The sequence below is a fragment of the Falco punctatus genome (assembly GCF_963210335.1).
Source record: "Falco punctatus genome assembly, chromosome: 1".
In the NCBI taxonomy this organism is placed as follows: Eukaryota; Metazoa; Chordata; class Aves; order Falconiformes; family Falconidae; genus Falco; species Falco punctatus.
The window spans coordinates 68982106-68997713 of record NC_137580.1 but is presented as its reverse complement, the minus strand read 5'-3'; the positions used below and the strand labels follow the sequence as shown (position 1 = coordinate 68997713).

Here is a 15608-nt window from a genome sequence, read left to right as displayed (position 1 = left end):
GTTATACGCAGAGTTATACTCAGAGCAGTTTTAATGAGAGAGACATATCTAGGAGTGCTGGAAAACCAAAAAGAGTTAATTTGGTAGAGACATTCTGCTAAGAAAGCTCAGGGATTTCTGTTGTTGGCCACAAGCGGAGGAGTTAGGTAGACAGGAACCAAGTAGTGCAACTGTCTGGTTAGGACTCCACCAAACAATGTTTGGTAATGAAGAAATAAGTCATTAATGTTAAAATTTTAGATGAGAATGAATAGAGGGGACAGCATGCGGTAGTCACCCATGCCCTCAAAAAGTAGGCAGCTTAGTGCAGAGGGACCGACAAAACCTGAGAGGGACTTCCAAAGCAGTTCTGAGGGAACTGTGTGCAGGGAGAAAACATAGACGAAGTTTTTTTAAAACCTAACATTATAGACCGATAATGAATTGATTTGAATGTGTTTATCATTTATTATATTTGTGCAACAATGAAAAAATAGTGATTCAGAATGATTGAGTCGTGCTCAGACACCACCAGCAGCTAGGAGTGGCTGGGAAGGTTGGTGGCTTCTGGCTTTTACACAAGCATAATGTGTGCTAACAGCGCATGCATTTCACCAAAATTCTTTCTTCCTGTCTCCCACGCTTGAAAAAAAACCCTCAACCCTAAACCCAAACCAATCATTCATGTTTCAATTCATTGTGTTATTTTTACAAGAAGTTTAATTTGTCCTGAAGTTTAAATGAGGCTTAAAATGTGGTATTTATCAACTTATTTTGGAAGAAAAGGTAGTTCATGCCAGCCTTTAAAATAGGTAGTCTGTTAGATTTATGGCCAAATAAAAAGCTTTAGGATTCCTCCTTGACTGCATTGAAGTCTGTGGGAACTGTAACAGAGCAAGTCTTCACATCTGGCCCTAAAAAAGAATCTGAAATGATTAAACTGAAATGAGTATTCATGAGACCAGGGTTCATTTGCTGATACCTCTTGAAAGAATTGGGCAACAATGAATTGGAAAGTTTAGTTGTAGTTTACTCTATGGCCTAGATAAATAAGTAGCAGTTGACTAAAGATGAAAATAGCTGTGCTTGGGATTTCTTTCTGTCTGTCTCGGTCTGCACTACTACCCGTTGTGAGTGCCTGTTTAAATGCTTTCAGAAAGGAATCCTTGGAGAAATGGTACGTGTTTGAAATTGAGTCAACAATAAATTAGCAATCTCTGTTTTAGTGGCACTTGTCTATACAGATGGACTTTTAACTTTTCTTTAAAACAATTGCTGTTATAAAGAGTGGAAAGTTTTTGCTTCATTTTGGCAACTTTTTCAGACTCTTACCTTCTGGACTTAATTGCCCTGCGTATGTGAGAGCGACTTTCTCAGCCTGGTGTAACTCTCCACTGTCTACATTTCCTTCTTGCCTAGTAGGGAAGTGGGTGTTATGTAGCAGAGTGGAGTCCATGGACATGGCTTATTTCAGTCATTGGAAATGTGAGTTGATAGGAAGCAAGTTATGTTCCTTTGGTTGTTGCGGTCAGATGTGGGCCAATTTTTTAATTGTTAGAATGCAAAGACTTCTGCAAAGGTGGGAGACTTTCATCCCCACTACTTACGAGTCTTAACTGTGTTAAAAAAATGGATAAACTCCATGTGTCTGTGTGTGAGCAGAGCAACTGAAATATTCTATTTTCTCTGGAATTTTGCTAGAAAATGAGTGGAAAATTCAAAGGAAAAGCCCACTTGCACCAGCGTACATAGTGTATGCATAGAGTGATACCAAACAGCTGAAATAATTTCCTGCTATTAAAAGAAATGCTGAAAGTCAGGCTCAAGCTTATTTTTATACCTGGATCTCATTGCTGGCCATGTTCAAAAGGATCCCTTCGGGAGGCAAGGAGTGTACCCGCTGCCGTGCAGGGGCAGCTTCTCTGGAGAAGGGAGCGTTTGCAGGCTGCGGGTGGCAGTCAGCCCACCCTCTGGGCCTGGAGACCCTGGCACAGGTCAGTGGGAAGGGCATATAGATGTTGCTGGTGGGACCCCAGCCAGATGTGCAGGCTTGGCTGAATGCCAGCTGCTTAAGTCCTGAGCATGGTGTAAAGCCCAGGTCAAGTTAATGGGAGGATATACAAATTGCTTGGTGACTGTGGCTTGATTCCAGGTAGGAAATGCTGTGGGATGTATCTGTGGTGTTGGTTAAGCTTACTGCAAAGGGTTTTTCTCTTGTGTATGGGAGTTCTTGAGTTGTAACATTGCATTGAATTGCAGCAGCTGTGCATAAATAAGGTGCATAATGTTTAGCCAAAGTGCACGGAATGTACTCTAATAAAGAGGATTTCTTCAAGTACAGCATTTAACAGCAAATACAGGTTTCCAAATACCTGTTTAACATGCAAAAAACCCTTGACTTTAGGGATAGTGGTTTGCTAATTGTTAGGAAACTTAACTTGCGGTAGTAGAGATTCTTGAGCTGTAGACTACTGAGGCGCTGAGATGTCCTTTAACTGAGACTGCTCTAAAAACAGGAGAGAGAGATATTTTTCATGTGATTAAAACACATTTATTAATTATACTTTGAGCCTAGGAGGTAGACTAGATCAGGAGTTACCCACCTGTATGTCATACAGGACATTAAATACTGCATAGTATGGAGTTAAGTTTGTTGAGATGTATTGGACTGGATGCTCTCTTGAAGATAAGTAGAGGCAACTGCTTGATTTAATAGTTACGTTAGGGCTATGTTACGTGTTTCGTATTTGTAGACAGTTGCATATTATTTGTTTTAAACAAAAGCTAGTATGTAATTTTTATTCTAGTATGATATCTGACCTACTTGGTTAACTAAGAGAATTAAGCAAAACATGATTCCCGATACAAATGTATTTGACCTTCTAAATTAGAGGGACATCTTCAATTTCTAAATGAAATTTCTAAATTAAATTAAAATCTCATTAATTTTGTAAGGCTTCTCATCTTCAAGTATGAGATCTTTTTTTTCCTTTGTCTGAGCTGCTGATAATTCACAGTCTGTGCAATTGAGGGAGAGACCAATACTTCAAAAAAAGTCAGCAAAATTAAAGTTGCCCCAAGTTCAGCTACTGAACTGTAACACTTCACACTAAGCAGATCCCATGGTGCTATGTATTTTTTAAAAAGTAATTATTACCTAAATGTATGGCACTCCACAATATGGATTTTCTCTGAAGTGCAGTTGAAATTTCATGGAAGCTTTCAAAAACAAATTTATAGTCATTTCTGTTTCTCTATTATGGTTTAGATCACACCTTTTTATTTTTCCCCAGTGACTTCGAAGTCATGCAGTTGGTCTTCATAGTCTTCATTTTGCTGCCATCACCTCTAATTAGACTTGGGTCTGTGATGTGAGGAAGATAAAAGTTTGAGTGTCTAAATGAGCTCCGACACAAAGGTCTTTGTTTATGACCATAGTGATTAAAACAGCAGTAATTGTTGCTAATGACAATGTTCTAGAAGTCTTTCATGATGTATCAGTTGCTCTCAGTCAAATCTGTCCATTACCGAAGGGCATACTTTTTGAAAGGTACCTTTTAGTAGTCTAAGCAGCTGCTTTCCCTAATGCTTTAACTGAGAGATGTTTCTGAATCTGAATCCCATTTCTTTGTTTCTGGACAGTATTAATTGGGAAAACAATATCTTGCATTAACTAGAAACATCCCTATTTTGCCTTTTAAGACAATCCTTAAGACAGTCTTCAGAAAGAGGCTGCATCATTGTCTTAGGAAGATCCATCAAGAGCAGTGCTGTAGATTGCAAACAAGGTTTTATGTTCTCAGGGGTTATCACTGGCCATATATATATATATATGTACATATATGATGTTTAAATGAAAAAACGCCTTGGTAATAAAGGCCAAATGCAGTCCTAAAACTGGAGGAAACTCCTATGCTGAAAGTTGCTACTGTGGGTGCATTTGTGAGAATCAATATTATGGAAAAGTTTTAGAACATCAGAGATGTATTTTTATAGTTCTTGCAGAACCAAAACTAATCTATTGTTTCTCTTTTAGTTTTGCTTAATTCAACCCTGTTGAACAGCTTGGCTAGAATGCAGGCTACTTTTTGAGTGCCTTCTGGTAGATTTCTATTAAATTACATCCTTAGTACATCCAGTTTTATGATACAGCCTGTTGTCTGATTAATTTAATATTACAGCTGCATCTAGTTAGTTGCTTTGCAAATTCCAAATGATATTGTTAGTTTAGAAAATGAACTTCAAGCTAGGGCAAACAGTAAATCCTGATTACAGGGTATTCAAGGTATGCCACACTCTGATTTCTAATTTGTGCCCAACTTGCTTAAACAGTAAGCTCACCAGAATTTTGCATCTGCATTTTATCATGGAATGATAAACCATATTTTAAAGCATAGTAAATACCTATCTTTCCAGTAGGTTGAAACAACTTGTTTACTGATAGAAAGATGTTTCTAATATAAAAGACTCAGAAATACTGTTTAAAATTTTCAGCTGTAAAATGGTTTCCAGAGTTGTGCAGGATTTGTTGCACTCTGGAAATATTCCTGTCAGCTAACCCTACATCAGCAGAAATACATTTGTGCATGAATTCTTATATTTCTTCAAAAGTAAGGCTTGTTTTATTATTGAAGTTTTAAACGTTTGTTTTATGTATTTTATTTGTTATGTTGAGAGAGGTACAAAACATGGCTTCCTAACAATTATTTCTTGGAGTTCTGTATTTGTGCTTCATTTGGGTAATTATAAATTACTTGGAAAATTTGACTGTGGAAGCAGAATAGACCATAACTTCACATTCTGAGACTATCTGCACAGCAGGTTGGGTAATAAATGCTTGAAATTCTGAGTAGAAGTGACTTGGATGTGTGCAGTGATAAAGCAGCAAATTAAGTCAATGTTGCTTTTGCTTTTCCCCAGTCCTTTTTTTTTTTTCCTCCAAAAGAAAAAAAAGTAAAGTAAATCCCATGCCGGAATCCAGACACCTGAACACGAGACGTTCAGGCAAAACATTGCTTAATAAGGGGATGAAGAGTGTTGCCTCATAGTCTTAGAGGAGAACAGTGGATGCTGGGATCTGCACTACTGCCTATCAGTGACTGGCCTATGACTTTGTATGTTGCCTGTGCCATTGTTGTACACATTTTCTATATAGTTGGGGTGAATTCCAAGTGTACAGAATTTAATGGCATGAATCAGTACGTACACACACAGAGAATGCAAGTGAAGGCATAGTGCCTGCTTGCTGATTGGGTATTAAAAGGGTTTAATATCCTAGAAACAGCACAGTGTAGTGTTGTACAGAAACAGACTAATAACAAGTATCTCATTTTCCCACATGTATTGGGGCGGTGATTATTTTTTAAAGTGCACCTGATGTTTGAATAGTGAAGCACATAATGATGCTGAAGGAACTTAAATGGTGCTATTTTTTAGGTAGTTGCTGTTTGTTTCAAAGTAAAGCACTGTCAGACATGACTGGAGTGGAAGAATAATGAGCATTCCTCTGTTTGCAGCTATATGCCAACCAGGATGCAAACATGGTGAATGTGTTGGGCCAAACAAGTGTAAGTGCCACCCGGGATACACTGGAAAAACCTGCAATCAAGGTAAGAAAGGGAAGTCCAAGACAGAGAATTTCTTCTTGAAATCACAGAGGTGGTGTTGATCTCTCTCCCCCAAATGCTGTGTGTGTTGCCTGCGTTTATAGGGTAATGAATGCATATATCAGTCCTGTCACTGCTGTAGCTATTCTGATATTGGGACTGACATTTGTAGAGAGATTGACATCTGCAGTAGGATGACACAGGGAAAAGATTGCTTTCGTTCAGTTTAAATCAATGAGGTTAATGTAAGGGTATTTATGTATGTGATCTCCTGAATCTGAATCAAATTATTTAAATCTTGTGGTCAGGATTGTTATCTCATAAAGTCACAATTTTCAGGTTTGTATAGTGAAATAATATTTGTTTAATTAAAATAAAATTTCATTCATGTGTTCTTGTTTTTGTCTTTCTAATCCTGAACTAGCTAGGTAGCAATGAACTGTAGTGCATACTTCAGAGTTGGAATGATGAAGTGTTCCCTTACTGAATTACCAATGTAGTTTCATTATGTCTTTTTTGCCAAAAATAATCTCCAAAACATGTAATGGTATAAAGATATAGAATATAAACCAGAATTTGAATACATGATTTATTAGATTTTGATATCTAAGACATGGTCACATACAGAGGTATCTTAATAAGACTGTTCTCTTTTCCAGTTGTCTCAGCCTACAGGAAAGGTTCCTATGTTTTCTGAGTGCTGAGGAAGTATGGTAGAAAAGTGTGATATTTAGAACTATGTTGTTCAAAAATGTACCCTGATGTTTGCCAACTTTCTTTTGACTTGTTGATTTTAGAGTGAATTATTTTCTTTAAAAATAGATACATATTTATTTTCAGACTTGCTAATCCTTCCCAAAGTGATGTGGAAATGAATGTTGTATTTTTCAGTTTTGTTTTAGTTTCATTTGTGCTGTTATCTCTCAAATTATCCTGTCTCCTTTTCCCTTTACTCTGGGCTTACATTTTAAAGGACGGGTTGTTATGATTTCATTATTCGACACCTGTTTTAGTCAGTCTGGAACTTTTTTAGAAAACAGTGTAGTGAACTAACAGTTGTTATATGTAACATTTTTTATATGTACTAAATACTTTAACAGTATCAAAAGAACACTGCAGGTTGCTGGAGGCTATTCACTTTCCACTGAATGCTAAGGAAGGAAAAAAACCATGGTAATAAATGATAAAAGGAAGCCTTTTACGCAGTATTGATCAAAGATTCTTGCATGGAATTGGTGGCAGAGTTGCTGTGGCGGATGCACATGAAATTTCTGAGATGCCTGCTGACTGTAGTGTCCCAAATGTACACCAGTTCAGGTGACTACAGCCTGTATCTGTTCTGTTCTATGGTGAGACCTCTGAGCTGTTCCTGAGGTCAGGATACATGTTCAGGCCATGTGCTGATTCCACATTAGAATGAGATCTGAAAGTGCATAGTAGATGCAGTCTGTTTTTGCTGGCAGGAAATTAAAATCACACAGGGTGTGACCTGTGTTGTTACACATTAATACAGTGCCTGTCCAGTTCAGTCCGTGGGCCATCTTAGTCATTTCTGTTCTAGAATAGTAATTAGTAATAACAGAAAGTAATGCTGTTGGAGAAGAAACGTTGGAGTTCCCCTGTAGAGATGGAGGTCTTTCTAAGATGTGTGAATGGTGCTGGGCTGTAAAGTATGCTCAGGTTCTTGGTGGAAGGCGTTCTTGCAGTACAAGCACTGATAAAACAGGCTTTACATCTCATCTGTTGATGGGCCTCATGGATCAAGGTGTATTCCAGGGACCAGTGCAAGAGAAGAACCCAGCCGCAAGGCAGAACTGTTGAACCCTGACTGTGTGATGATGCCTGTCCTTTTCCAGTGGCACTGCAGCAGCTGTGGCTGTCTAGACCTCGTTTTAGGTGACTCAGAAATTAGGACTAGCTGATACCTGTTTCATCGTGTTGCTATCATCAGCAATTGAACTGCAATGACTTTGCACAAGAGCTAACCATGTGCATTCCCCATAGCATTTGAATCTCCGAGTGGCTTTTGTTTCCCTTATACTGTTTGGATCCCAGGTTTACACCTATAATTAGTTTAAAAAAACTCAACTTTTTTTCTTTAAGCTGAGCAGCTTGCAAGAAAATACCCTGTGCCAGCTCTCCAATTTGTAATAATAATGAAACTCATACTTCTTTCAACATGTGTTCATTAGAAAATTGATACTGCTTTTCAATAAGATCTATGTTCACAAATACAAGTGCTTGAAAACTTGTGATTTTTACTAGCAATCTAAAGTATATGCAGGTTAACTTCATGTGCCTGGGCAAGGTTGCCTTTATGTGAAGAATGTAAGGCTGCTTTTCTGTAACTTACTATCATCTTACTCTGTTTGTTCTAGGAATGTGGTATAAAGTTTGCTACTTTCTCTTTTTGTAATGCAATTCTTGTCAGCAATTGTGAGAAAATATACATTATTTATTTATTTATTTATGGAGTAATGCATATTACAGAGATCTGGTAATTTTATTTTTATTATGCCTTCTTCCCATCCTGTGAAGATGAGCAGCTATATGCAAGTCCTGGTCAGAGCAGTGAAGTGCTTCTATTCCACCCTCTGGAACATCATGCAAGAAATACAGCATCAAGGGGTGAGATGGTCCTGTGTTACAGGTGGCGTGCTCCTACCTGTATGGCTTGAAACAGTAATACAATTTTTTGCAGAGGGGTTGGAGGCTAATAGACCAATGGCTGTGATGTGAAAGCTGAACTTGCACTGTCATTAGCATGCAGAGCAAATATTGTATTTCCTTGATGCTATGTGCCTGTAATTCTGAAAAGGCTTGACTCGCCACCATACTCATGGTTGTAACTTGCTTATGTTTCTTTCCTCTGCTTTTCTTTCAGAGCCTGCACTTTTTGTTTGTTTCTGAGTTCTTTTGTAAAGTGAGAGTGATGGCATTTGTTTATCAGGTTAGATAAAGACAAAACTATGATTTACATAAAGCTGGAAGTTGAAGAAAATGAGGCTTGTTAACTTCTCTATTTGGCAGCTGTTGATTAATCAGACCAAGTGTGAAAAAAACTCTTAGGATGATAGAAATCTCTCATAAGTTTGACATGGTAGTCTGATGGTAGTTGCTGGAAACAAAAGCTGAACTACTATTTATAGTGTGGTGATAACAATTTAGTTACTTTACTTGGTTTCTGGTCCCTGGTTTTCTATTTTCAAAGTCTGAGTAAATTCAGTATTGAATATTTGACTTCTGAGTTTCCTGATCCAAGTTTGCTAATAGGCAGGAAAAGGCTGAAAAGGTCTGGATGCTGGAGTCTTCTGCAGAAACTAATTAAAATAGCAGAGTGTATTGTATCTTCCTAGAAATAAGCACCTCATTGTTAGGTGTGCACTGAAGCAGGTCATTACCCAAGCTCATGTGTGATGCAACACAGTAGTCGAAGAAGTCACATCTGAATTTACCACCATAGTACTCTTGCCTTTTCCTTGCATTCACATTTTCTTTAAAAATAAAATACTTGTGCTCAGCAGCCTGCATGTAGGTTATAGTCGTGCTTTCCCTAGTGCCCAAAACTGTCAGTCTGCTTTTATGTGCAGTACTGTCTTAAGTTATTTGGAAATCAAGAATGCTGGTTTTGCATTGACTGTACAATTGTAGGCAACAAGGGAATTTAAGTGGCTGAACAATGAAATTCTTAGGTGCAGGACAGTGAGTGGACATTCGTGCGAAGAAATTAAAAGGATTTGTTAATTTTTTTAATAGTGTTGGGCTTTATATTTTAAATTTCAGTGTGAGATTATAAGTGCCTAAAAGAAATAATGATATTTTATTAAAAAGAAAAATGATGTAAGGTGTTATTTTTATTACCCTTTGAGTTTATACATTTCAGCTTTCAGGTTTTTTTTGAGAAAACTTCTGCTGTTTTCTTATCTCCTCTTTTGATGCATAGACATTTATACTAAGATGTCTTTATAGATGTTGCTTGAAATACCTGATTGATAAGTAACCAGCGTTTGTTCAAGAGGTATGTTGCTATGGCTGCGTTGGAAGGGACCTTAAAGAGCATCTAGTCCCAACCCCAATGCCCTGGGCAGGGACACCTTCCACTAGAGCACGTTGCTCAGAGCCCCATCCAGCCTGGCCCTGAACACTGCCAGGGATGGGGCATCCACAGCTGCTCTGGGCAACCTGACCCATGTCTTGGCACCTCTAATCTAAATCCACCCTCTTTTAGTTTAAAACTATTATCCCTTGTAGTGCCTTTACAGGCCCTTGTAAAAAGTCCCCCTTGAGCTTCCCTGTAAACCCCTTTAGGTACTGGAAGGCTGCTATAAGGTGTCCCCCTGGAGCCTTCTCTTCTCCAGGCTGAACAACCCCAGCTCTGTCAGCCTGTCTTCACAGGAGAGGTGCTCCAGCCCTCTCGTCATCTTCACAGCCCTCCTCTGGACTTGCTCCAACATGTCCTCCTTATGCTGGGGACCCCAGAGCTGAAAGTAGTACAGCAGGCAGGGTCTCATGAGAGCCGAGTAGAGGGGAAGGATCTGCCGCCTTGACCTGCTGGCCATGCTGCTTTTGATGCGTCTCAGGATTTGGTGAATTATTCTGAAGAGGTCTCTTGATTTGGTCATGATCCTGAACCTGTTCTTGAAAAAATAAACCTTACTTAAGGAACAAGAAGCACACAAACAGATAGAGTACATAAATAGCAGGAGGGTTCCAGCGCTCCCCCAGTACATGTGCAGTACATCCGGACTCTTCTTAGGGAAGCAGGCTGTTAGAGATTGTGCGTGTATGGGGGAGGATCGAGAGAGCTGTCATCATATTCACACAGCCCTTTACGTAGTACCAGGAGGACCTGCCAGATGACACAATGTGCCTCCTAGGAAACCGAGTGGTGCTTGTCCTGCAGTTTCCAAGTATGTGCCTGTCTGCATTGGTGAGAAGAAGAAAAGTTGCATTTTGGGGAAAGTAAGAGGGGTTGAGCAGTATGCTCTAGCACACCTAACCTGTTTGCAGGCTGGCTTCCCTTTTAAGCAGCCACAGCACTGCCAGTACTTGTTTTCCTGAACAGTAGTATTCACTCTGACTCCATAAGGTTAAAAACGTTTTTCTCTCGATAGGTAATTTTCAAGGCAAAGTGAAAACCTGTGGTTCTTGAGGTTTAGGTTTAAGTGGAGTTGTGTTAACAGCCTGTTTCTGCTGCCTTGTGACCTTAGCTTTCTGTTACATAAACCAAGGTTAAAAATTTTAACTTTTTCAAGGCACAGGCTTTTTACTTTCAGCATGCTTTTTAAGATGAGAATCAAATGAGTCAGATGCTCATGTGACAGCATTTGTTCACAGGCAGAAATAGAATGAAGCAAAGACAACAGAAATAATTTAGTCAGAATTCCACAGACAGAAAGTGTGTGATGTGATATCCTGATACAGTTGGTTGCACCTACTTTTTAATATCAGATTATTCTCAGAGTGTGTTACTAATAGCTGTCTATTTGTCAGTACCAGAGCCTTAATTTCTGTACTAAGAATATTTTGTACCAAATGGTGGTGTAGTATTCAGAGTCCTATAAAAAAAGATCCAATTATTTAAGGCTCATAATGTAATCTATACTTTATGCAAGATGGCAAACTGAAAACAGTCATAAATTCTTATCGTTTTCAGCTTTGGCTCTGTGGTTGTAGCTCTGGAAATAAATACAAAACAGTCCTTAATGGTAAAGTCTTCGGGAATATCTAAATTTAGGAGCTGAACTTGTAGTGGGATGTAAGCACTGAAAGTTAGTGCTGTTCAAATCCTGCTCTGTCAGCTTAATTTCAGCATTACCTTTCCTCATTCTGTTCCTACTTCTGGTTAAGTATTTTATACTTAGCTCTGTTTATGCATTTGTTTCCTGAAGTGATGCTTTTTGTACAAAAGAAGAAGACTACAGATATTTTAGACTTAATAGAACTTTTCTTTCTCTTCAAAATGATTGTTCTCCATGAATCTCAAAATGGTCAGTAGTGTAAGCTCTGTGGAGATACTTCTATGAGTTGAAGTCAAATGTTAACAGAGTTTTTGAATTTAACAGTGACTTTTTTTAACAGATGCATTGCATGTGTAATAAATATGTTAATGCAGCTATAATGTCTGTCAGGAGCTGCCTAACGGTAGCAAGCTTTATAGAAGAAAGAGAAAAGCAGCTTTTAGTGCTGCCCAGAGAAGTTTGTCTCCCAAAATGCGAGTTTTCACCTGTTTATTATTGAGCGTTTTTATGTCAAGGTTTTTTTACACAAAGATTTTCACAAGGAAAACTTGTCCTTTCCCTCTAGCATGATCACCTGCTGCTTTTTTTCTATTTGACCTGTGCATGTACTCTATCAATAGTCACAACTCTTAGCTGAAGATCCCACTTCCACAGTGGAAAGTGTACATCGCTTCTACAGCAGTTCTGTCAAACCCAGCAGGTACACTCTTGTGATTGTGGCATTGGTGCCTGTTGGGAGAAGGATGTTCTCTTAGCAACTCCAGAAATGTTTTTCTAAGAGTGAGTGTTGAGAAGGGGTGCTCTCTCTGCAATGCATGATCCGCAGGAAGGATGTGGAGGTGGTCATCACTCCTTGTTTATCAGGCACAGGTCCAGCCCTTATTTTGGCCGCCTTTCCTCACCGAAGTCCTGCTTACACTCACCTGGTCTTCCTTGCCAGTCTAGGAGCAAGCGTTCCACTTCAGGCTTTCTAGAAACATCTTGTTCGGCATTCTGCAGGAGGAAAGGGAAAATTCCATCCCTTACCACTACCCTCGCACAGAAGAGGGAAGCAGGAGGTATTGTTGTCCCTAAACCCACTGCTCTTCCCAAGGCCTTGGAAAATGAACTAAAAAAAGTCATGCCTTTTGACATGAAGGGTTGTGGGGAGGGTCAGATATCTGTCTGCATGATGGCTCACGATTCCTTGACCCCACGAAGATGAAGATGAAGTAGTTTGGAAGACAACAGACCAGCTGCTAGGACCTCTCAGGAACAGCAGTGAAATGAAGAGTATTCATTCCGGGCACTGGCAGAATCCTTGTGGGTGATTTTGGATTACACCAGTGACTTGTAGCCTGATGCATTTATTTTTTTGTTGATTGCTCTGCACTTTATCAGTCATAATGTAAGAGAAAATACTTCTCAATTTTAGAATGCCATTTAAAAACACTTTGGTTTGAAAAAAATAAGATTAAGAATGTTGCCCTCCAAAGCAAAGTGATTACAATGTTTCAAGATGAATTTGAAATCCACATACTAGGAATTTGAAGAATTCCAGGTGTAGCTGTGTAAAAGCAATGTTTTCTCTGACTTCATCTCCACAGTGAACTTTCACTGCGTTTACAACATAGTCCTTGTTGAGGTTGCTACTTTAGTCTGTAAAGTGATCGATGAATTACTGACTTCATTCCAACCAGAGGTATATTTGTCTTTCTGTTTTAATGTCTTAACTCCAAGCCTTCATATCTAGTCCATAGATAGCACGTGTTGCCTTCTCAGCTGGCATTTTATAAAGTGCCTACTGTGTGTGTGTCTGCCACACGGTACGAGCCCAAGGCTTACTTTTCTGTACATGGGTTAGGGGGTGACACTCGATGGATGCACTTAACAGTGGAGTTGGCTGTTCGAGAAGTTCCTGGAAATAACAGTGACTCTTACTGTAACAGACCTGTGGACAGTGTTGTGCAATATTAGAGATGAGGGTCAGTAATTGGGTTGTTTAAGTACTTGCTGGCTGGACTTGTGAATGGATTTATTATTTTCAGCTATATTGTCATCTTTACTCATCAGTACACAAATAACTAAATAACAAATTATTTCGGTTTACTCAGATAAAACCAGCACATGTTCTTGGAAGAGAATTCTGAAGGAAGTCCTCACTCAATCTTTATTTCTTGTTAGAAGCCTTGTCTACTAATATGAAAATTGTAGGCTGGCTATTTTCAGTTTGTCATGAATTCTGTCTTAAATTTTAATTCTAATTGTAAATTTGAAATACTAGCCTTCATGGATAGTCCTTGAAAAATATCACTGTTGTCAGATACATTTCCCCCCAGTATTTTCTAGATGGTAAGGAATACATTTTCTCTGTGAGCTTGTTTAAAATAGATTGGCATCAGCTTTCCCACCTTCCTCTGCGACTAATCTTGAAGCATGTTAGTGGATCACTGAATCACTATCGGAATCACTGATAGTGATTGCAGCAGTGACATTTGCTTTTTCCCTCCTCTTCCTCCAGAGTTCTGGCTGGTCCTGGACATGGCATCGACATGAATAGCGACAAGATGTGGGCAGCCTAAGCTTGTGCATTCCCTAATGAAACTTTTGTTGTCACTTAATCTAGTGCTAAGATTGTAATTTCTGAAAGGATGTCTGTGAAACTGAAGAAAATAAGCCACTTGGCAGGAGGGGTGAACAGTGCTTCATGCAGGATGTTCTGGACACTTGCTTTCAGCTGAACTGCATATAAAAAGCTAATTGCCATATTTTTCCTTCTTTCTCCAGGAACTTGAACTAGTAGTTTTGCCACACACACTTTGTATGTTTTCTTTTCCCACTCCCTTTCCTTGTACCTTTCATTTCAGATCTAAATGAGTGTGGACTAAAGCCACGGCCGTGCAAACACCGGTGCATGAATACCTATGGCAGCTACAAGTGCTACTGTCTGAATGGCTACATGCTTATGCCAGATGGAACGTGCTCAAGTACGGCAAGGCTTGTTGCTTGCTTTTTTTCAAGCTCCTGAAGGTCCCTGCTTGAGTTTCCCTGGGAGACTTTTATGAAATTATGATGAGTCCCCAAGTAACATATTAATCTTGTTGGAAATTAGGCAGTTGCACAAGATGAGCTGCTTTTTAAATAATGAAATGAGGCTGAACAGAACAGGAGCAAATATTTTTATTTTATTAGTTTTATTACAAGTTTCCCCAGAAGCATTCTTCGGTGTTGTAAATCACTGTTAATTGGCCTTCAAGGAGAAGTGCTTGCAGTTTTCATTGCATCAAGACACCTGCAGTTCTGCATTATGTCCTTATGAATGTAAAATCTTAAAAGCTGCAGATGTTGGTTGTTTGACTGGTATAAAATTGTACTGTCATCTCTCTGGAGATCACGTTCCTACTTGCTCCCGTAAAAGTGGATATTTTGAGTGTCTGGACAGAGAGAAGAGAAATTATCTTTAATTAGAGATGCTCCTATTTTAAAATGGCAGTACTGTCCAGGAGGGTTTATGGTACATACCGGGCTTTGTATTTCTCATGGGGACTAGCTTCCAACTTGCTACAATTATGGCAGTTTTCGGGGGTTTTTGTTTCCTTAGAGGTGCAATTTGTGGAAAGTAAAAATTTACTGCATATGCATTTGCTCTTTAGAGCCTGAATGGTTATTTTTCCACTTCTATTGTAATTACATGATGTCTTAATTCTCCCAAGTTTTCAGTCATTTCCTGGTACTGATCAGAGTCCTTATCTAAATCTGTTCAATTATTTTTCCCTAGATGCCCTTTCATGCTTGATGGCAAACTGTCAGTATGGCTGTGATGTACTGAAAGGGGAAGTACGCTGCCGCTGTCCTTCTCCAGGACTGCAGCTAGGGCCTGATGGCAGGACTTGCATAGGTAGGTGATCAAATGTAGATTTAATTTTTTTTTCTCCAAAATGTTTTTGTCCTTACTCTGAACACCATTCTAGAGAATTTGTCAGATGTATTTAGAATCATCATACATGCAGTTTAAAGACGTTACTAATGAGAACTGGGATAGGCATGTTGCTGAGGTGCTCTCACGTGGTCTGTGTCAGAGATCACCAGGGTTTTCCTCCAGCTCTGAAAGTTTCATTGACTGCTTAAATCCCTCACAGACTGCTTGGTATCCAAGCCCTTAGCCCTTACCACTCACCACTGCTGTTACTGGCTCGTTTTAAACTATTGCTGACAGAGACTCCAAAATACCTGCCTGCATAAAAAAAGGAATGGGGAGATCAGTTCTCCATGGTATGCAACAAAGTGATGCCTAGGCTCAGTG

The 15608-nt window shown here is 39.1% G+C and overlaps 1 protein-coding gene across 2 annotated transcripts in view; it reads left to right on the top strand.

Annotated features, from left to right (window-relative positions):
* Positions 1-15608, top strand: part of NPNT (nephronectin) — a 55660-nt gene that overhangs the window by 12855 nt on the left and 27197 nt on the right. For both annotated transcript variants that reach the window (XM_080374041.1, XM_080374040.1), the window contains 3 exons: positions 5496-5588; positions 14173-14292; positions 15084-15203. In XM_080374041.1, coding sequence (XP_080230167.1) covers positions 5496-5588; positions 14173-14292; positions 15084-15203 — 333 coding nt within the window. The remainder of the gene's footprint in view (positions 1-5495; positions 5589-14172; positions 14293-15083; positions 15204-15608) is intronic.